This window comes from Chenopodium quinoa, unplaced genomic scaffold (genome assembly GCF_001683475.1).
Source record: "Chenopodium quinoa cultivar QQ74 unplaced genomic scaffold, ASM168347v1, whole genome shotgun sequence".
Lineage (NCBI taxonomy): Eukaryota > Viridiplantae > Streptophyta > Magnoliopsida > Caryophyllales > Amaranthaceae > Chenopodium > Chenopodium quinoa.
Genome location: NW_018742204.1, coordinates 21,740,903 through 21,763,143, shown reverse-complemented (window position 1 = coordinate 21,763,143; position 22,241 = coordinate 21,740,903). Strand labels below are relative to the sequence as shown.

At 40.3% G+C, this 22,241-nt stretch overlaps 2 protein-coding genes across 3 annotated transcripts; both read right to left on the bottom strand.

Annotated features, from left to right (window-relative positions):
* Positions 1-5,113: 5,113 nt before the first annotated feature.
* LOC110723459 (14-3-3-like protein) lies at positions 5,114-8,080 on the bottom strand. Of its 2 annotated transcripts, none has more exons than XM_021902818.1 (4): positions 7,377-8,080; positions 6,256-6,381; positions 5,599-5,715; positions 5,114-5,508 (listed from the first exon to the last, which is right to left on the bottom strand). In XM_021902818.1, exons 1-4 carry the CDS (start codon positions 7,860-7,862, stop codon positions 5,452-5,454), a joined length of 786 nt encoding a protein of 261 aa, XP_021758510.1. In that variant the 5' UTR covers positions 7,863-8,080; the 3' UTR covers positions 5,114-5,451. The 2 variants fall into 2 exon arrangements, with proteins under 2 accessions (XP_021758510.1, XP_021758514.1); XM_021902822.1 differs by having other exon boundaries at positions 5,260-5,508; positions 6,256-6,378; positions 7,377-8,073.
* Positions 8,081-16,728: 8,648 nt separating this feature from the next.
* On the bottom strand, positions 16,729-19,632 carry LOC110687093. The gene has a single exon (XM_021863744.1). The coding sequence runs from the start codon at positions 19,630-19,632 to the stop codon at positions 16,729-16,731; it is 2,904 nt and encodes a 967-aa protein (XP_021719436.1).
* Positions 19,633-22,241: the final 2,609 nt, after the last annotated feature.

Sequence of the window (22,241 nt, the reverse complement as noted above, 5' to 3'; positions counted from 1 at the left end):
TAATTATAAATATATAATTATCATTTTTAGCAATCTAATTATTTCCTTTGACTATAATATATATGACAATATACGAGGGAACTATAGTCTATGATTTATGAAGATAATTATCTCCTTTGACAATACAACAAATATATACTATATTTAACTCTTAAATTTGAGGATGATGCTCCTTTATTTTGTTGGCCTGCACTGACTGACCCTCCCAAGAGAAAATGCTTTGATAAACAATAATAAGGTAGTCTAAATTGCATTTAAGGTGATTTGAAATCGGGTCAGGAACAATTTGGGTTGAATTTAGGTCGGGTCAATAACAAGTCGTGTTAATTTCGAGTCGAGTTAGTTACAGATCGGGTTGGGTAAATAATAGGTATGGTAAAAATTTGTGTCAGGTCAATAACAAGTAGGGTTGAATTTGGGTCAGGTCAATAACAAGTCGGGTTGATTTCGGGTCGGGTTTGTAACAGGTTGAGTTAAATTCGGGTTGGAATAGAAACGAGTCAGGTTGAATTCAGGTATGGTTAGTAACAAGTTGGGTTAAATTCGGGTTTTGACGGGTTAAAATGGGTTTGGGTCAATTTCGGTTCAAGTCGGGTTCGGTACAAGTCCATAAAATTGGCGTTGTAAACCGTTATATCGGTGCAAGTTGTAAAACGGTAAATTGGTCATTTAAAAGCAAATTGAATGGTTCCACACACCCAATTGGATTGCCGGAGGGTATTAGGGACCTTGGTAAACATTTTTGCAATTTTTATTTCCAAGCGAAAAAAGTCAAAAAATTCCAAAATTGAAGGCTAATATCCACGCTTTTTGAGAAAATTTGAAGATTTCGAGGCTCAGTGTTGAAAAGTCTTGAAATTCTATTGGATAAATCTCAGGGTCATATAATGCCGTTTGAAACCATACATGATCATTATTTGTTTCCTAAATGTTCGTGGTAGGCTTGAATTAATGAAATCGGTGCAAGTTGTAAACCGGTAAATTGGTCGTTTAAAGGCAAATTGGATGGTTCCACCCACCCAATTGGATTCCCAGAGGGTATTATGGACAATGATAAACATTTCAGAAATTTTTATTTCCGGGTGAAAAAAAGTAAAAAAATTCTTAAATTGAAGACTAATATCCACGTTTTTTGAGTAATTTTTGAGGTTTTGAGGCCCGGTGTCGAAAAGGTTTGAGATTTGAGGGGATACATCTCATGGTCATATAATACTGTTTTAAACCATAAATGATCATTATATGTTGTCTTAAACGTTCGTGGTAGGCTTGAGTTAATGAAATCGGTGAAAGATGTCAATCGGTAAATTCGCCATTTAAAGACACATTGGATGGTTCTACCCACCTAATTGGACACCCGGATTGTATTAGGGAATATGGTAAACATTTCGGCAATTTTTATTTACAGGTGAAAAAAAGTCAAAAAATTCCAAAATTTAAGGCTAATATCCACGATTTTTGAGAAATTTTGGAGGTTTTGAGGCCCGGTATCCAAAAAACTTGAGATTTTAGGGGATACATCTCGGAGTCATATAACGTCGTTTGGCACTATATATGATCATTATATGTTGTCATGAATATTCGTGGTAGGCTTGAGTTAATAAAATCGGTACAAGTTGTAAACCGGTAAATTGACCGTTTAAAGGCAAATTGGATGGTTCCACCCAGCCAATTGGACTCCCGGAGGATATCAGGGACCATGTTAAACATTTTGGCAATTTTTATTTTCGAGCGAAAACAGTTAAAAAAAATTCAAAAATCGAAAACTAATATCCATGCATTTTGCGAAATTTTGAATGTTTTATGAATCGGTGTCGAAAAGTCTTGAAATTCCAGGAAATATATATTGGTGTCATATAATGCCGTTTGCAACCATATATGATTATTATATGTCGTCATAAATGTTCGTGGTAGGCTTGAGTTAACGAAATCGGTGCAAGTTGTAAATCGGTAAATTAGTCGTTTAAAGGCAAATTGAATGGTTTCACCCACCCAATGAGCTCCCGGAGGATATTAGGGAATATGGTAAATATTTAGTTAATTTTTATTTTCGGGCGAAAAAAGTAAAAAAATTCCAAAATTGAAGGCTAATATCCACGTTTTTTGAGAAACTTTGGAGGTTTTGGGGCCTGCTGTCAAAAAGCCTTAAGATTTTAGAGGATATATCTCAGGGTCATATATTGCCATTTGGAACTATAAAGGATCATTATATGTTGTCATTAAGGTTCGTGGTAGACTTGAATTAATGAAATCGATGCAAGTTGGAAATCGGTTAATAGGCCGTTTAAAGGCAAATTTGATGGTTCCACCCAGCCAATTGGACTCCCGGAGGGTATCAGGAACCATGGTAAACATTTCGGCAATTTTTATTTTCGGGCAAAAAAAAGTCAAAAAATTCCAAAATTAAAGGCTAATATCCACGTTTTTTGAGAAATTTTTGAGGTTTCGGAGCCTGGTGTCGAAATGCTTTGAGATTTTAGGGGATACATCTCGGGATCATATAATACTGTTTAAACCATAAATGATCATTGTATGTTGTCATAAATGTTCGTGGTAGCCTTGAGTTAATGAAATCGGTGCAAGTTGTAAACCGGTAAATTGGCCGTTTAAAGGCAAATCATATGGTTCCACCCACCTAATTAGACTCTCGGATGGTATTAAGGACCATGGTAAACATTTCGGCAATTTTTATTTCCTGGCGAATAAAAAGTCAAAAAATTCGAAAATTAAAGGCTAAATGTCCACGTTTATTGAGAAATTTTGGAGGATTCGGGGCCAGGTGTCGAAAAGGCTTGAGATTTTAGGACATAACTCTCGGGGTCATATAATGCTGTTTTGAACCATATATGATCATTATATGTTGTCATAAATGTTCGTGGTAGGCTTAAATTAATGAAATAAGACAAATCAGTGCAAGTTGTAAATCGGTAAATTGGTCGTTTAAAGGCTAATTGGATTGTTCCACCCACCCAATTGGACTCCCGAAGAGTATTTGGGACCATGGTAAACATTTCGGCAATTTTTAAATCCGGGCGAAAAAAGTCAAAAAAAATTCAAAAATTGAAGGCTAATATCCACGTTTTGTGAGAAATTTCGAATGTTTCCGGGCTCGGTGTCGAAAAGCATTGAGACTTTTGGGGATACATCTCGGAGTCATATAATGTCGTTTGGAACCATATATGATCATTATATGTTTTCATAAATGTTTGTGGTAAGCTTGAGTTAATGAAATCGGTTCAAGTTGTAAACCGGTAAATAGGCCGTTTAAAGGCAAATTGGTTGGTTCCACCCATACATTGGACTCCCGGAGGATATTAGGGACCATGGTAAACATTTTGGCAATTTTTTTATGAGCGAAAAAAAGTCAAAAAATTCAAAAATTGAAGGATATCCACGCGTTTTGAAAAATTTTAGTGTATTCAGGGCAAGGTGTCTAAAAGTCTCGAAATTTTAGGGAATACATATCTGGGTCATATAATGTCATTTGGAATTATATGTGATCATTATTTGTTGTCATAAATGTTCGTTGTAAGCTTGAGTTAATGAAATCGGTGCAAGTTGTAAATCGGTAAATTGGATGTTTAAAGGCAAATTGGATGGTTCCACCCACCCAATTGGACCCCTAGAGGATGTTTGGGACCATGGTAAACATTTCGGCAATTTTTATTTACGGACGAAAAAAAGTTAAAAAATTACTAAATTGAAGGCTAATATTCACGCTTTTTGAGAAATTTTTTAGGTTTCAGGGCCCGGTGTCGAAATGCTTTGAGATTTTATGGAATACATCTTGGGGTCATATAATACTGTTTTAAACCATAAATGATCATTATATGTTGTCATAAACGTTCGTGACAGGCTTGAGTTAATGAAATCGGTGCAAGTTGTAAACCGGTAAATTCACCCTTTAATGGCAAATTGGATGGTTCCACCCACCTAATTGGACTACCGGAGGATATTGGGGAACATGGTAAACATTTCGGCAATTTTATTTACAGGCGAAAAAAAAAGTCCAAAAAATCCAAAATTGAAGGCTAATATCTACGCTGGTAAAATTCGGGTCCGGACAATAACAAGTCGGGTTGAGTTTGGGTCAGGTCAATAACAAGTCTGGTTGATTTCGGGTCGGGTTTGTAACAGGTGTGGTTAGGAACGGGTGGGGTTGGATTCAGGTTCAGGTTAGTAACAAGTCGGGTTAAATTAGGGTTTTGACGGGTTAAAACGGGTTGGGGTCAATTTCGGTTCAAGTCGGGGTTGATTCAGGTCAATAATTTACAGGTTACTTTCGGGTCGGGTCATCTCCAGGTCAGTTCATGTTCGGGTTCGGGTCACACATACTCGGGTCAACTCGGGTCTAGGGTTGGTTTAAGTCGGGTTTAGGTCACCATTTTTTCGGGTTCAGATGGGTCGGTTAATAATCGGGTTTGAGTCGATATTTCTGGTTGGATCAACTTTTGACAGCTCTACTTCTTAGTAATCAATTGCCTTAAATTATTAAATACATCCATACATGGCCTGAAAAATACTAAAACTATTGTGTGTGTCTCATTTTGAAACTGACACTTTTTACTTTCAGCTGCTTCTACTGAGCTGAACTGATTGAAGTTAAACTAAATTGAATATTTTATGAGATAAGGAAATGAACGAACTGATTGGAGTTGAACTAAACTGAGCTGAAATTAAGCAGAAGAAAATAGGTCCTTAGTACTTCAAAGAATAAGAACATTTTACCAAGGAAATGCAAATTATAAGTTTATGACCAGTGAAGAAAATAGGTCCTTAGTACTTTAAAGCATAAGAACATTTTACCAAGGAAATGCAAATTATAAGTTTATGACTAGTGAAGAAAATAGGTCCTTAGTACTTCAAAGAAGAAGAACATTTTACCAAGGAAATGCAAATTATAAGTTTATCACAATTTTACCATAACGCAATTTTCTTGAATTCGTTGAAATAATGTGAACAGTACAGGGTTTAAATTATGGCATTAAGTACTCCTAATCCCCTATGACTAGTTAAGACAGTCAAAAGAAGCTAACAACTTCACTACCAAAAAAACACCTAAACAGAATTGAAATTGGCAAAAGGCAGCTAAACAGAATCAACCCAAAGAAACAAATTGATCTGTAACCATTAAATTTAATGCAACTTGGCTTGTACTTTCATGCTTTGTTAAAAAATTTCAATCAGAACCCATATAGTGGGATCTATGCACTAATACACACGGCAAAAGGCGAATACCCGGTGGCATCGCGAATCCAAAAAAGAGATAGAGGTAGGCAGGCCACCAATTGAGATAGAGATTAAAAATACGATATTGTTTGATATAATTTAGAAATAAGAATCAAGATAACAGCTAGGAACTGTCAAATATTCAGCAGCACCCTCAATTCAAAAATTAAACCATAGCAAATCAAAAGGCAAATCCTAATTCTAAACAATGAGCTTTCAGAGCTTTCACTTTTCTTCATCCTGCTTGTTGGATGCCTCTTTGATCTCGTCAGCTCCATCCTCCTGCAATAGAAAATACAGACCCATTAAGGAACGAAATGGCAACAGACATAGTATAATGCAGATTCGAGTAATGAGTTAACTATTCCCTACCAGCATGTCGGAGGTCCACAAAGTCAGGTTATCCCGGAGAAGCTGCATAATTAGAGTGCTGTCTTTGTAGGAATCTTCCCCAAGGGTGTCCAACTCAGCAATTGCTTCATCAAAGGCCTTGAGAAAGAAATGACATTGTTAAATGAAAAAAAAGAGCTCATAGTATGTAGCATGTCAGCATAGATCTTGCGGAATTATTTTCAAATAAAGCCACACATATACAGCTGATAAATGGTTAACAGCATGTTACAAAGTCGAAAACAGTATACCATTCTATCATACAAAATCATCTGTAGTGAAAAATACTACCCCCCAGTTGTTTAATGCATAATGTAGGTTATGTAGCTAACTAATGTAATTGATGAATGTCCAACATTTCAAGACATAAAGCATTGTAAGTAAATTGTTAATCATTTCCACGGTAAATGGTTAATCCGGTTAAATGATTTTCAGAGATGATCATCTAACACGAGAAACCAATGTTAGGCTTGCTAGTTGAATACAGGAAGGAAAGTCCCTTTATGTAATACAAAGCTTGTGACATGCTGAATTAAAACGAAGATGAAAAACAAAACTGTAAATTAAGCAAGAAAAGAGAATCTCTTTCTGGTCTTGATATGAAAATGGAGGTATCTCTGCCCTAGTTATAATTCTTACCTGTTTAGCTAAGTTGCAGGCACGATCAGGAGAATTGAGAATCTCATAGTAGAAAACTGAGAAGTTAAGTGCAAGACCAAGACGGATAGGATGTGTTGGAGGCAAGTCAGCATTTGCAATATCCTGCTAAATGAAAAGGACGGGCATTAGTCATAAGTTGGCTAACAACGCCACATACCCTCGACCCATAACAATCAACAACCAAACTCATAACAATTAACCAAACAGAACATTCAACAAAAGAATTCTTTGAAAGTACATAAGACGACATCTTCAAAACAGCAACCACAACCACAACCAATAACAGAAACACGTCAAACAAAGAACAAAATATAGCGATCACTAAGCCTGGGACAATGATCCATTATCCCATCAAAATTGACAATCCTTATATTCTTATATTATGACTAGTTGATAACACATTATAATATCGCTTTCATCACATTTTCCCTGTAATGCAATTCAGATTTTCTTCTCAGTTCGCCAATCCTAAGATCAATAATACTTCGTACATTTTTCTGTACTAACCACTTCTCTAATGACAAACCACCTTTTCAAATTCCTACTTCCCTTTGGTTACACCTTTATGCATCAACAAATTCACGAAAGAAAATTAAGATCAACATCCATTGTCTCAATATGTAAAGTTTAATGCAATTAGCATCTTATGATTGAACAAATTGTCAAAATTCCAACACAAATATCAATGTCACTTTCTCCAAAGGTATATAACAACATAAAACAAAGATTTCCAATCACTTTCACATTAATAATTTTGATGATCTCTTTCAACGTTTCCTCATACCAATCACCAGTGTCACATCAAACAAGTTTTCAGACAAACAATCAAAATATGAATCAATTAATCACACATTATGCAAAATTAATTCAAAATTAACAATTAGATAGGCCAACATTAACAATATAAACCACGATTAACACAATGCCGATGAATTACCAACAATCTAAACAAAAAAACATTAATCCGATCCTAATTTCAACCAAATTTCCACCAAAAAATGATTCAAAATAAAACTAAAAAGCTAAATCAATCAAATCGCAAAACAAATCGAACAAATTACAAAATGAAAAAAATCGAAGAAATTAAAAAAACAAAATACCTGAGCAGCTTTGTAAGCAGAGAGAGTATTCTCAGCAGCCTCCTTCCTTTCAGATCCAGTCTTAAACTCAGCCAAATAACGATAATAATCACCTTTCATCTTGAGATAAAAGACCTTAGAATCGGCACTAATAGCAACAGGAATAAGCTTAGATTCCAGAAGCTTCAAAATGCCATCACAAATGTTAGAAAGTTCAGATTCAATCTTAGATCTGTAACCTCTAATGGTGGAAACATGATCTTCATTTCCGCGACTTTCTTCCTTTTGTTCGATCGATGAAACGATCCGCCATGAAGCACGACGAGCACCAATGACGTTTTTGTAGGCGACGGAGAGAAGGTTGCGCTCTTCGACGGTAAGTTCTTCGCCTTCGCAAGCGGCTGAAACGACTTTCTCCATGAATTCTACCATTTCTTCGTAACGTTCGGCTTGTTCGGCGAGTTTCGCCATGTATACGTTCTCATCTCTTGCTGTAGATGCCGCCATTGTTGTAGTTTGAAGGTTTTTTTTTTTTTTTTTTTTTTTCTGAGATTTGAGTTTTGATTTTGGGTGTTTTTTTTTTTTTTTTTTTAATTTTTAGGGATTTTGAAATTTGAAACAAATTAGAGTCTAAGGATTCGGAGAAATTGGAGGAAGAAAGTGAACAGGGTGCCAGCTATATAACCCCGCATCACGCGGTCTTCAGGTTTCTCTTTTTAATCCTTTTTTAGGTTTTTTTTTTTTTTTTTTTTTTTTACTCGTACTCGTTACTCTTACTCCGTATTTTATTTTTATACTACGTATTTACTCCGTACATTTTCTTAATTTACTTTTGGGGAGTGTACTAGCAAAAAAAAATTACTCTGTATTTACAAAATTATCCTTGAATCAACTAAGGTTATCCGATTAACTGACCTGAAAACTTGATTTAAAATCTAAGCTCTGTTCGAAATCATTTGAATTGATTTGGATCAATTCATCTGACTCGTTAGTAAATGATTATCGTGTTAAAATAAGCACATTGGCAATTGAATAAAAAATGTTATGATTAGGGGTCTGCTCACTTCAGCTTAATTTCAATTCAGAAGCTCCTAATTTCCTTCTCTCATAAAATATTAATTTCATATTAATTCAATTCAGTTCAGTAAATATAAACAGACCCTAATCTAAGCATGAAATTATCTTGAACAAGTATTACCCAAAAATGACCCAACTCGGATCAATGCAATCCGGAAAAAACCCAATTTATCAGTTCATTTTAAGCTTTTAATTACTATCCATATGATACTTGTATAAATTTAAAAATGCAAGTATAGTATGTATCATTTTCCTATATCTAAATGCAATGTCTTGCAAACATCTACCAACTATTTTACATCCTTATCGAATTAATATAATGTTTTTATACAGTAATTTAACCGAGTATGAGTATTTATTTGTAACATACAGTACTAATTACTACGTATTAAATACCACTGCTTCATCACTTTAAGACCACCTTATAAAGTTATAAGTGAGTTGGGCCAAGAATAGCGAGAAATTGAGTCCATGTTTTGTTGTTTTACTATGGGCCCATAAAAATAGTCTTATGATAATAAAACGGTTTTACACAAATATTGCAACGTTATTGAGTGTGTTGGTCAAAGTTTGTTAGGAGTATATATTTTTACGGAGTAACTTTTAATTGCATGGAGACGATGGAATATTTCAACCATGTTCTTTCATGAAAAAAATGGGTGGATTTATACGAATTATTTGTTTACTGAATCAATGGATTAAACAAAGATCAATAATGACCGTCTCACATTTACCTGTTTCGTACGGAGTAACTGCTTATAAACTCCTTACCATTATATGTAATTTTGCATGAATATTATGGGATCAATACCTTATTAATAGAATTCAACCTCCATACATGTGTTTTTGTTCCTTATTTTCTATTACCACACAATAAACCATTAAAATAGTTCACCAATTGGGTGTTGGTGTAGTGGTGATTGGGACTACACTTGGTAGGGAGGACCTGTGTTCGATCCCCCGCAACAACAATTGGGAGGGGATTGGAACCTAACCACCCAAAACTGATCCCCGAATTCGGATTAGCCCAAAAGGGTGAACCGGGTAGAACACCAAAAAAAAAATAATGAATTGTAATGAAAATTTGTGAGCAACAAATGAGTTTTTTTTTTATTATTATTATTTATTTTTTTTATTTTTTTAATAGCATAAGTGCATTACCAAATGTATGGGCTTGATGGCATGAAATTTTCTTCATAAGCTTTCTTATCAAATGTCAATCTCAATGACCTCAAAATAATCATACTTACGATTCAAGAGTTACATACACTACGCAATTAGTTAAGCCATGAACAACAATAATTCAATCTATAGCTGCAACAATAAGCTAAGAAACTGCGATTGTACGATCAATGAACGATGTATAAACTAGGAAAGGGTGACTCTTATAGACTCAGACTCTCAATGATCTGAGACGCGTGTATGTTTTGGTGTGTTAGGGGCAGAAATGGAGAAGATGACCTAAAAAACATCTTTGTAGGCGAACATCTATTGAACAAGAAACAGAGTGGTTCATGCTTCGGATGCAGCATGCAGGGAATAATTAATTAAGTGGGTAACATTTAATTTGAATCTGTTCCTGCTTGATTCTACTTCCGTCAATGTCTGAGGACTGGTAATGGTTTACCGTCCAATTACTCACCTACACAGTCAATACAGATTAGCTAACCCGGGGGTTATCCGGGAATAACCACTCCGATGCTAAAGTTAGTACCTTTGTGAGAAGAAAGTGAAAGAAGAGAGAGAAAATGTTTTAGAGAGAGAGAGAGAGATTCTACCTCTGAAATGAGAATTTGTTTAGGTATTTATAGGAACGCAACCAAGCAGGTGCCACCTATACAGATAGGTGGCACACTGACCTTGGTACTAGCAGGTGCTTACGCGGCACTAAGCAGCCCTCCACGTGTCAGTGGGACATGCCACGTTCCGAGAAGCAGCTCTCCACGTGGTAAAGACTAATGCCGGTAAGGACATGAATTATTCAATAAGTAACCATTTCTTTAAACTGCAAGGCACTCTTTTACCGGCATGTTATGATACTACCGGTATATCCCGTACAACTAGCCCCCAAGTGAGGACGTTAGTAAAACTGACGTGCTCACTTGTGATGGAAACATGGTGGTGGTATGTACAAAGCAGCATACAAGCATGCTTAGAAAACAAACAGAAAATCTGCGATTTGCCCCCCAAGCGAGCAAATTGACGGTAGTAATTTACTCAATAAATCAACAAGAAAAAATCTACGATTTGCCCCCCAAGTGAGCAAATTGACGGTAGTAATTTACTCAATAAATCAACAAGAAAAAATCTACGATTTTCCCCCCAAGTGAGCAAATTGACGGTAGTAATTTACTTAATAAATCAACGAGAAAAAAATCTACGATTTGCCCCCCAAGTGAGCAAATTGACGGTAGTAACTTTGGTCAATAAAGCATGGAAAAAATGCCGACATGGTTATTGTGAATTAAATATGAAACCGAAAATAGGAGGTAAAACGATTTGTTGTTTATTTAAAAATTTATCCCCCAGGATTTGGCGGGAAAATGTAATAAGGTAATGGGGCACGTGTCAGTCATCGAAGCAGGTTAATTTTGAAAAGGTGTTTATCACAGCCGTTGGATTACATGCAGTAAATGTCACATCAACCGCTTCATTCGGACAGTATAAATAGCTTATTTCGCACTTTGACCCTTCATTTCCTTTGCGAAAAAATTTCGAAAAATTTCTACTTCACTTCGCTCGTACCGCGCTTATATTTCTGCGATTCAAGGCTCAATTTGTCAAGGGTTTGTTCAGTTGTGTTGTGACCGGTGTTTGTAAACGGAGGACACTTAATTTCCGAGTTACGCTTCAAGAGTTGAGTTCAAAAAGAGGTAAAAAACCCTAACTCTCTTTTCGATTTTTCGCTGGTTTGTGGTTAAGTAGTTTTGTGTTTATTTCATTATTTGTGAATGTCTGGTTCTGGAATGCATGCGAATACGGGTAAAGCCAATGAGGCTGAACTCTGTACCCCCTTAACTTCTATAGAAGAAAGAGAAGCTTATTACCGTCATAAATTTCTGGCTGACGCCGAGAAGGCTTTGCGTCCTACCAACCCCGATATCCCAGAGGACACAGAGATTATCGACGTTGAGCCTATTAGCGTTCAATATCATTTAAGGTCAAACTTGGATTTGTTTAATTAATACGGCACTAATATTGACAGGATGCCGAGAACCAAACATACCAGTTTCCAACGTGAGGTTGGTGAAAGCAGTAGACCTGCTGTTGATGAAGAAGTTGGTGACCCTGAGCATGAAGCTTCGGATATCCGAGAAGAAGATATCCGGTCTGTTGAGGAAAGCCTAGACCGTCAAGAAAGTGGGGGTGATAGCATCGGTAATGAAAATGCAGAGGGATCAGAAAATCTTGAGGGAGGAGATGATGAGGAGGAAGGCGACGAGACCGACGAGGAAATTGTTGCGGATTTCAATGTTGCTGCTCAGATCGCAGACGAAGAACGTCTCGACGAGAAATATGACTCAGACCAAGATGATGCAAAATATCTAGTACCACAAGAAATCCCTAGCAGTTATGAGATAAATGACTGCGTCGTGGATCCAGTATGGTTGCAGACAGCGACCGAGAAAGATTACTGTCAACATGGTAAACGCTTCTACCGTCTACCTGACGGATATGAACTCAGATTACCGGGCACAGGTCAAACGGCCTTGGACTGTCCTCCCGGCCATATCGTCGTATATGCCAAACATTTTGAATTTGGCTTACGGTTTCTGCTTCACCACTATATTGAAAAAATATTTCGGGCTTGGAATGTATTTATTGCACAGTTAACGCCTCCAACCATTCGCAACATAGTCTCTCTTGTCTGGGTAATGATCTTCATGGACTTTCCCCTTACCTTGAACCTTTTTAGGAGGCTACATTGGATAAAGAGAGACAGCCAATCACCTGGGTGGTGGTCTTTGTTTACTGTTCCCGGTAAATGCACAGTGTGGCCGAAATTGACCAGTTGCAAGAACTGGAAGAATGAATTTTATTTTATGAGTGTGCCTGACGATTTTACCGTCCGTAGGACATTTCATCATCCACACAGCATGTTCGAGACCATACGGTCGAGAGCGTTAGGACCGATGGAGAAAAAGGCTTTTAAATGGTTTAATTGTACATATGTTAGGGCTGGTAAGAAGAATAAAGTTGTTCCGGGGGTGTGGTTGCCCCATTGTAATTATATACTGGGCAACGCCCCTCTATCTCATGTCGGTCTCTGTCATACCGATGCATTTGGTATGGAAATGTTATTAAATTATCTTTACATGTATTTAAATTTATCTTTACTGTTTGCGCACTTTGTCTTTGATAATAATTTCTATAAGTACCCTGCCTGTCCTCTCTTACCTGCATGCGTGTTCCTTAACACACTATATATATACATAGTAATTCTTTCGTTTTCGTTTTTTCGTTTTTTTTTTTTTTTACCTTTATAATGTTTATTTTCGACGTTCCTTATCGGTTGTGTCTCTCGCCAGGTATTGATAAACTCGACTTCAGCCGGCTAGGCTTGCATCCTGACGGGCGAGTGAAACAACAGTGCCCCGATCGGCCGAGGAAGTCATACGACACTCTCCCCGCCTTTGCCACTAGAGCCAGCAAAAGAAAAAGAACAAGAGTACAAGACATGGCTCCTACTGACCGCGCTACCAGACCTCGCACCCTAGCTGTGAAAAGGGGTGGAGGAAATGCGTCAAAGAGGACATCTGAGTCCTCCGACCGAGAACAACAACAACAACAAAAAAAAAACAAAAACATCATGACAATGAGGCGGCATCCTTCGAACAGGATGCACAAGGGATCTGGCCGGAAGGGGTAGTTAACCTGGAGGATGAGACCGAAACCCAACCGCTGAGAAAACTGACAGTCACCTTGAGGGACCCGACTGCTTCCAGTGCCGACATCGACAAGCCTCCTCCCAAGGAGACTCCGGCGGTCGTTTCGACGCGCTCTGGCGGTCTCAGCAAGGGCGCTTTCGTCCCTGCCCTTGTCAGCGACTTCATCGAGATTCCACACGTCAGAATCCCGGAAGGAGTTGCTGAGGAATTAGCTGTACCGTTCGGTGCTGCCGGTGATCCATGGCATCCCCGAATCAATGTTAATCGTGGGGAGTCCGTTCTTAGTGACGACCCTAACACTGGCGGGAGCATGGGGTGGAGAATGCTGAAGGATTTGGCAACTCCAGCCGACAGGCCAGCCAATCGCATTGCCGCTCCCTGTGGCCAGCTTATGAACAATATGCTCCGGGTAAGTCATCATTATTACCTTTAGGTGCCTGTCATTTCTAAGTTCTATCATTATTACTAACGGCAATTTCTGTCACCGTCAATTTAGACCGTCAACTCTGTTGTCGAGGTGGTGCACATGTACCAGCATTATCAGCGCGCCGCCGATAATGCCGAGACCAGGCTGAAGAAGGCTGATGACGCTTGCAAGCTCGTCGTCAAGGAGCGCGACAAGGTTAGATCTGATGTAAAGACCTTGCAAAAGCAAGTGTCTGAGCTGAACAGGAAGCTGACGGACCAGGAGCTATTGCAAAAGATGGTAGCCAGCCTCGAGCAGAGCCTGAAGGACGAGAGGGATGCTAAGGCTAAGATGGCCAGCCAAGTTGAGGAGATGGAGCGCGACAAGCCGGGAATCAGGCGCCGAGCCGTTAATCGGTTCCTGCAGACCGACCTCTATGCCAACTTGCTGGTTGACCGGTACACTGCCGGCTGGGTCTCTGCGCATCGCTGTGTGTGCAAAGCGGAGGGGTGGGATTCGACGAAATGGCAGGCCGTCGAGAAGGCCTTTAACGAAGAAATGAACCACTCTCCTACCAGCTATGAGAGTGAGTACTTTGACGAGCTCCCCCCGCATGCTGTGATAACCAATTTAGACCCACGTGAGTTGCCGGAAGTGGAGTTTGATGACGCCCTTATCAGTAGCCCTATTGCCACTCATGCTGGCAAAGATGGGTCTGCCGGTCCCTCCAGTAAAGAAGCTGAAAAAGAGCCTGTTAACGCGGGTGAATCAACCAAGGAGGCCGACAAGAATTAATCAGGAGGGCAGTCATCTCTGGGCTGTAATATTCATGCTTGTCTGTATCTGTTTTATGCTTCAAACAATTATATCCGTCTGTATTATGTCACATTTTTTCTTTCATTCGTTTTGAACATTTTATTTGCGTATGTATGTACTCGGTACAATTTATTTCTTTCAATCCTTACCGTAATCCTTACTGCCGTGATTATTTTGTTTATGCTATGGTCGTTATTTTACCTTTTAACTAACATTTAATGATTGCCCTCCTTGAATCGCATTTTAGTTACTCCTTGATTTTTAACATGAATTTACGTTTTCGGCTTTCAAAATTACACTTCTTGGTATTTTATTTGCGATTTAAAATTTTTGGAGGACCTAAATTACACTTCTTGGTATTTTTGATTTAAAATTACGTTATCGGCATTTTCAAAATACATCTTACCAATAATACTTTATTATCAGTATTTCTAAGATATACCTACATCTAACCAATAATACTTTATTATCGGTATTTCTAAGATATACCCTACCAATAATACTCCCCGAGTTTTTTCGGCAGAATTTATTCGTAAACAAATTCTGGGAAAACTCTAGAATGCCTGTGCCGAATATCGGATATAAATCATACCGAGATAAAGTATCCAACCTTTGTCAGGCTGAGCAAAGGCAGTGGATCAGACCGCGCTTTCAACTCCCCTTGAGGTCCATTATCATTATTATTATATATTTTTTATATTCCCTCACTTGAACGACCGAGTCAGCTAGCTAGGCTGTGATCAGATCGTATCGAAAGTAGGTAATACGATTGTATTTCATAAGTGTTGAAATAGATTACAATACTAGCAAATGCCGTTAACATACGTGTGACAACATGGCATCAAATAGATACATAAAATAGAACATATTTACGTTTCACATGAAATATTTCTTTAACACACTAGCGTTCCAAACATTCTTCAGGGGAACACCTTCAAGGGTCATTAGCCGATAAGACCCTTGCCTAAGTGTTTCATATATTTGGTAAGGCCCCTCCCAAGTTGCAGTGAATTTACCCTCTACGTTCCCTTTACCGGTCGCGGCTGTCCTACGCAGAACTAAATCACCATCTTCCATGGGCCGATAATTGACGCGCCGATTATAAGCATGGCTCATTCGGTTTTTGTATGCCGCAGACTTTATGGCAGCTGTCAACCTTACTTCCGGTAGGAAATCCAATTGCTGTCGAAGCAGCAAATCATTTTGACTTTCACAGAAGTGTTGTACTCGAAAAGAAGGTAAGCCCACTTCCGCCGGAACCACAGCCTCGGAGCCGAAATCGAGGTTAAAAGGAGATTCCCCTGTTGTTTCCCTTGTTGTCGTACGATTTGCCCATAAAATTTCAGGTATCAGATCTGCCCACAAGCCTTTTTCTTAACTGCCCCTAGTATCTGCTTGTTAGCGGCCTCAGCTTGGCCGTTTGACTGCGGGTGACATATCGCCGCATACGCAAACTTGACTTTGTATATGCTTAAAAAGTCTTTTACCGGGCTGCAATCAAATTGTGAACCGTGATCAAACACCATTGCTGTCGGCAATCCGAATCGCGTAAAGATGCTTTTCCAGATAAACTTCTTTACCTCACCCGCTGTAATCTTTGCTACCGGCTCTGCTTCTATCCATTTGGTGAAGTAGTCTATCCCCACAATCAAGAACTTACGGCCACCTGTTGCTGACGTAAACGGCCCAATAATGTCCATCCCCCACTGAGCAAATGGGATTGGGTTAAGAATGGGTGTTAGATCATTTGGAGGTTGGTTAATCACCGGCCCGTACTTCTGGCCTTTGTCAAATTTTTTCGCATATTCCATGGTATCCGCATTCATTGTCGGCCAATAGTAGCCCCGTTTCATTGCTTCTAAGGACATTAACCGACCCCCCGCATGATTACCGCAATCACCCTCATGTATTTCTTCTATCAGCCTTGCCGACTCATAAGCCGTTATACATCTTCGTAGCGGTAACGAAAACCCCCGCTTATACAACAAGCCTCGGAACATGATAAACCAGACACTGTCTTTCAGAACCTTTCTTGCCTCCGTCTTGTCGACAGGAAGAACATTATGTACCTTGTAAGCCAAGATATCATCATACCATTCTCGTCCCGCAGTCGTGCAACATACGTCTTTAGGAGGTTGTTCGTCAATACTTCTTTCTTTCAAAACCTCCACCATAACTGTCCTTTCTAAGTCATTGAAGCTTGAACTTGCGAGTTTAGCCAAGGCGTCTGCCTTGTGTTCATTGCCCGAGGAACCAACTTGATTTCCAAGTATTCTAGACCAGAAGTAACACTCTTGAGTTTTGCCAAATATGTCGTCATACTTGGCTCTCGAGTTTCGTAAGTGCCGTTAAACTGATTTGCCACTAATTGAGAGTCAGTTGTCATCTCAATGCGCTTTGCTTCCGCAGATATGCACAGCTGTATCCTTGCTAACGCTGCTTCATATTCTGCCTCATTGTTCGAGACTTTGAACTTGAACTTAACGGCATACTCGAACACATCTCCCTGGGGAGAGATCATAATTACCCCAACCCCTGAGTCGGTTGAAGCATATGAACCGTCAACTGATACCTTCCATGTGCCGGCATCATCCTCTTCTTCATAATATGATGTTTCGACAATGAAGTCAGACAAAGCCTGGGCTTTGATTAATACCCTTGTCTTATATGTAATAACATATTCAGATAATTCAATCGCCCATTTAAGCAAGCAGCCAGACGTTTCCATCTTTTGCAAAGATTTCTCTAACGGCTGATTCGTTAAGATATCAATTGCATGCGCATCAAAGTAAGGACGCAATTTTCGTGCAGCCACAACTACTGCATACGCGATCTTCTCTACTACCGGATACCTTCTCTCGGCAGCATTTAAAACGTGGCTCACGAAGTAAATTGGTAGTTGGATCTTTTGCCGCTCTACTAGGAGCACCGCTGCTACCGTCTTTGCTGAGGCCGAGATATAAAGCTGTAACGTTTCTCCTTGTTCCGGCCTTACGATGGTGGGTAAGGACCTCAAATGATTTTTCACAGCCTGGAACGCCTTAGATTGGTCCTTCCCCCATTCAAACATCTTGTTTTGTCGCAAAATTACAAAGAATGGTAGCGCTTTATCAGCTGACTTGCTGATGAATCTTGTTAACACAGCCATTCGACCGGTGAGCTTTTGTATATCTTTTATACACTTTGGTTCTGGCAAGCTAAGAATCGCCTCAATCTTATCAGGGTTAGCGTCTATACCCCTTTCGCTCACCATGAAACCGAGAAACTTTCCTGATCGGACACCGAACACACATTTCTCCGGGTTTAACTTCATCCGGTAGCGACGAAGGGTTTCAAAAGTTTCTCTCAAATCAGCGACGTGATCCGTAGCCAAACGGCTTTTCACAATTGAATCGTCCACGTACACTTCTACATTCCTTCCTTTCTGGTTCGCAAATACCTTGTCGACCAGTTTCTGATATGTGGCCCCTGCATTTCTCAATCCAAACGGCATAGCCCTGTAACAAAAAACTCCGGAATCGGTAATGAATGCCGCCTTGGTTCGATCCGGCTCATATAAACTGACCTGATGATACCCAGAGAAAGCGTCCATGAAGCTCAGTAGCGCGTGACCGAAAGTTGAATCTACCAATCTATCTATCCTCGGCAAAGGATAGCAATCTTTCGGACAGGCTCTGTTCAAGTCCGTAAAGTCCACGCACATTCTCCACTTCCCTGACGGCTTCTTTACCATGACCACATTCGCTAACCATTCGGGATATGTGCAGGGTTCGATAAAACCGGCCGCTAGCAATTTGTTCACCTCTGATTGAATAGCCTCCATTTTTTCTGTTGAAAAGTTCCTTTTTTTCTGTCGAACAGGTCTTGCTCTCCTGTCGACATTGAGCTTGTGCACTATGACGTCGGGATGTATCCCGAGCATCTCGTCCGCCGAGAAAGCGAATACGTCAGCACTTTCTCGCAACAATTCCACCAAATGGCAGCGCGTGTCGACATCCATATTGGATCCCACACGCACTACCCTACTGGGCACTCCGGGCTGCAACTCGATCTCGATAGTCTCGCCTCCCGGGGAAGGACGTGGAGCAGTTACCGGCCTAGTATCAAAATTTTCCATAGCCAAGTCATGCGTGGAAGGAATTCGTTCTCGCTTGGCTGGTGTCCGTTCACCAGCTGGCTGTCGGCCTGGTTGCTTCAGTGCCGATACATAACACTCCCTTGCCATAGTCTGACTACCCCGTACGCGCTCTGTTGTTCCCGCGTTGGATACATATACCATGGTTAAGTGGTACGTTGACACCACAGCTTGCACGTCATGAATTAAAGGCCTACCGACAATGGCGTTGTAAGCGGATGGCACATCAATCACCAAAAACTCTGCCATGACATCTCTTACTGCCGGACCCTCTCCCATTCGAACCTGAAGAACAATGCTACCTTCAGGTCGTACCGTCGATCCGTTGAAGCCTATCACGGGATAGGACACTGGCGTCAAGTATTTTCGGCCAATCCTCATGGCATCAAAAGCCCTAGAAAATAGAATATTTGCGGAACTTCCGCCGTCAACGAGTGTCCGTTTGATATCTTCTCCATTTACCGTCAGTATCAGCACCAACGGATCATCATGAGGGTAAACTATTCCCTTAGCATCCTCCTCCGTGAAAGATATCGAAAGCATGGAAGAAGGCCGAGGTCGTTCCTCTACGCTTAAAGCGTTCACTAGGTGCCGGTATTCCGACAAACTCTTCTTGGCCCCGCTTACGGAACCTCCGTATACCGGCCCTCCCGTGATAACGTCGATTGTTATTTTACGTCCTGTCGGATTACCTCCCTGTCTGAACGTTTCCGCATGATTCTTCCTGTAAGTATCATCTTGCATTGACTGTTCCCCCTGCTTTTGGTACTCGGTTTGCCTAGGCTGTGAATTTTGCTGTCGGCTGGGACCTGCCTGAGTACGATACTGGGATAATCGTCCCTTCCTTATAAGATCCTCAATGTTCTCTTTTAGCTGAACACATTCTTCGGTGTAATGACCAACATCTCTGTGAAACATGCAATACTTCTTCACGTCCCGACCCTTCTTTATCATCGGTGCCGGTCGACTCCAATCTTCTCTATTCTGGTTTATTGAATATATTGCCGCTCTTGGGGTGTTTAACTGCGTTTAACTACTGTAACGACCCAATCCCCTTGTCGGCCTTCTGGATCGTTGCTGGCCTTGCGGCAGCGCCCTGCTTACCCCACCCATCTGGGAATTCGAGCTATTATCACCTTGCCTTCTGGAGGGCTCTGCCAACGATATCTGACGGCTCGTTTTTAGCAGCTCCTCACTTTTTATGTATTCATGAGCTTTGGCAAATGCTACCCCTAAGTTTGGGAAACACTTTCGCGACATATATTTTTTGAAGTCGTTGTCACCTAGCCCATTCATCAATGCCATCACGGCAATCTCTTGTTGCAATTTCGGTATAGTGTTAGCTTCATTATTGAAGCGTCTAATGAAATCTCTGAGCGACTCATCCTTTCGTTGTTGAATAGCCATGAGCTCGCCAGATGTCCTTTGTCTCGCACTATTACTTATGTACTGACCTGTGAACAACTCCACCAGGGTCTCAAAGCAGTCAATTGATCCCGGCTCTAAGTTGGAGAACCAATCCGAGGCTGCGCCGGTAAGAGTCGTAGGGAAAACTTTACACCACACAGCATCGGTGTCTGTATACAGCAACATATGACTTTCAAACGCGGCCACATACCGCTTTGGATCCCCCTTACCGTCATACGTACAGGACGGCATCTTTATTTTCTCCATTTGCTGGTCGAGTACCTCTTGTGTGAACGGAGATATTCTGGGCCTGATGATTGCCCTGACTGCCCGCCTTTCCGGGCCACTAGAGATCTCATGCCGATAAGAACCTGAATCTCCCACCTGGGCGCCTTGTGTGAGTTGGCGCTCGGTTGGTGTGGTCTCTTGGCCACGGCTTCTTGACGGTTGTTGCTGTCCCTCCTGGTTGAACTGACTCTCCAAATTGACTATCAGCGGCTTTGTCGGTACCTTATCCCGTATTCCCCCTGCCGTTAACTCGGCTTCCTTTCTTTTCTTAGACATAGCCCGCATGACCTTGGCCGTTATCTCCAGCTCCTACGGGGTAAACCCCTCCAAGGGATCTGGGGTCACTGCTCTGCTACGGTCAGGTGTTATGGGCCTATTCATTGTGTTACCGTGAAGGAGATGAGTTTCATCTTCGACCATGATTTCTGGTACTATGGTTTTATTCGTGTTAGCATTAAGGACATTGTTATCGTATTGCCGGTTATCAACTTCTGGTACCGGTACTGAAGTTCCCTTACTTCCTTCCATGACTGTGAGATGTCCTGTTGGACGATAGAAGTTATTACTATACCCTCCTTCTAGCGCCAATTGTTCTTGCTTGATTCTACTTCCGTCAATGTCTAAGGGCTGGTAATGGTTTACCGTCCAATTGCTCACCTACACAGCCAATACAGATTAGCTAACCCGGGGGTTATCCGGAAATAACCACTCCGATGCTAAAGTTAGTACCTTTGTGAGAAGAAAGTGAAAGAAGAGAGAGAAAATGTTTTAGAGAGAGAGAGAGAGAGATTCTACCTCTGAAATGAGAATTTGTTTGGGTATTTACAGGAACGCAACCAAGCAGGTGCCACCTATACAGATAGGTGGCACACCAACCTTGGTACTAGCAGGTGCTTACGCGGCACTAAGCAGCCCTCCACGTGTCAGTGGGACATGCCACGTTCCGAGAAGCAGCTCTCCACGTGGTAGAGACTAATGCCGGTAAGGACATGAATTATTCAATAATTAACCATTTCTTTAAACTGCAAGGCACTCTTTTACCGGCATGTTATGATACTACTGGTATATCCCGTACAGAATCCTATATTATAGATACTTTATAATTATTTAGGTGTATAGCTAAAAGTCTAAAATAGTTTCACTCCGTCAAATTTAAGTAGAATCAATTGGCATAATATATATTTGAATGGAACACTATGATTACATGACACCATACTCATACTACCTCGAATTAGGCTGTGTCATGCCACAAATAGAATTAAAAAAAAAAATAATCAATCAAATGATTAACATTCACGCAAATAAAGAGGGTAAAAAAAAGGCAAAATGGGTAAAAAAAAAGGCAAAATGGGTAAAAAAAGGCAAAATGGGTAAAAAATAATCAATCAAATGATTAATATTCACGCAAATAATGTTGAAATTTATGACTCAACTACAAGTCTACTACATCATGTGACAGGAGTTACCGAGTTTTTTGTTAGAGGTTACTTGAGTTTTTCAGTTAGGGGTTCCTTGAGTTTTTCATTCAGGGGTTACACGAGTTATCTGGTTAGGATTTACTTAAGTTACTCGGTCAGACGTTACTTGAGGGGTTCGGACAGGGGTTCATTCGGTTAAAGATTACTCAATGAGGGGTTACTCGGTCAGGGGTTACTCGAGTTTCTCGGCAGACTGCATACAAAAAATTGTGACTCGATTAACTCCTGACCGAAAAAACTCGAGTAACCCCTGACCGAAAAACTCAAGTAACCCCTGACCGAGAAACTCAAGAAACCTCGGAAATTTAAGTAATCCCTGACCGAGAAAATCAAGTAACCCCGAAAACTCAAATAACCCCCGACCGAGAAACTCAAGTAACCCCTACCGTA

What these genes read in the sequence shown, in the direction of transcription:
- LOC110687093 (XM_021863744.1), bottom strand. Translation starts at nt 19,632, where the DNA reads ATGATAAAGAAGGGTCGGGACGTGAAGAAGTATTGCATGTTTCACAGA.
- LOC110723459 (XM_021902818.1), bottom strand. Translation starts at nt 7,862, where the DNA reads ATGGCGGCATCTACAGCAAGAGATGAGAACGTATACATGGCGAAACTC. An exon ending in CCTGCAACTTAGCTAAACAG is followed by an intron (nt 5,716 to 6,255) that starts GTAAGAATTATA and finishes TTCTTTCTCAAG; the next exon opens with GCCTTTGATGAAGCAATTGC. An exon ending in TGTGGACCTCCGACATGCTG is followed by an intron (nt 5,509 to 5,598) that starts GTAGGGAATAGT and finishes TTTCTATTGCAG; the next exon opens with GAGGATGGAGCTGACGAGAT.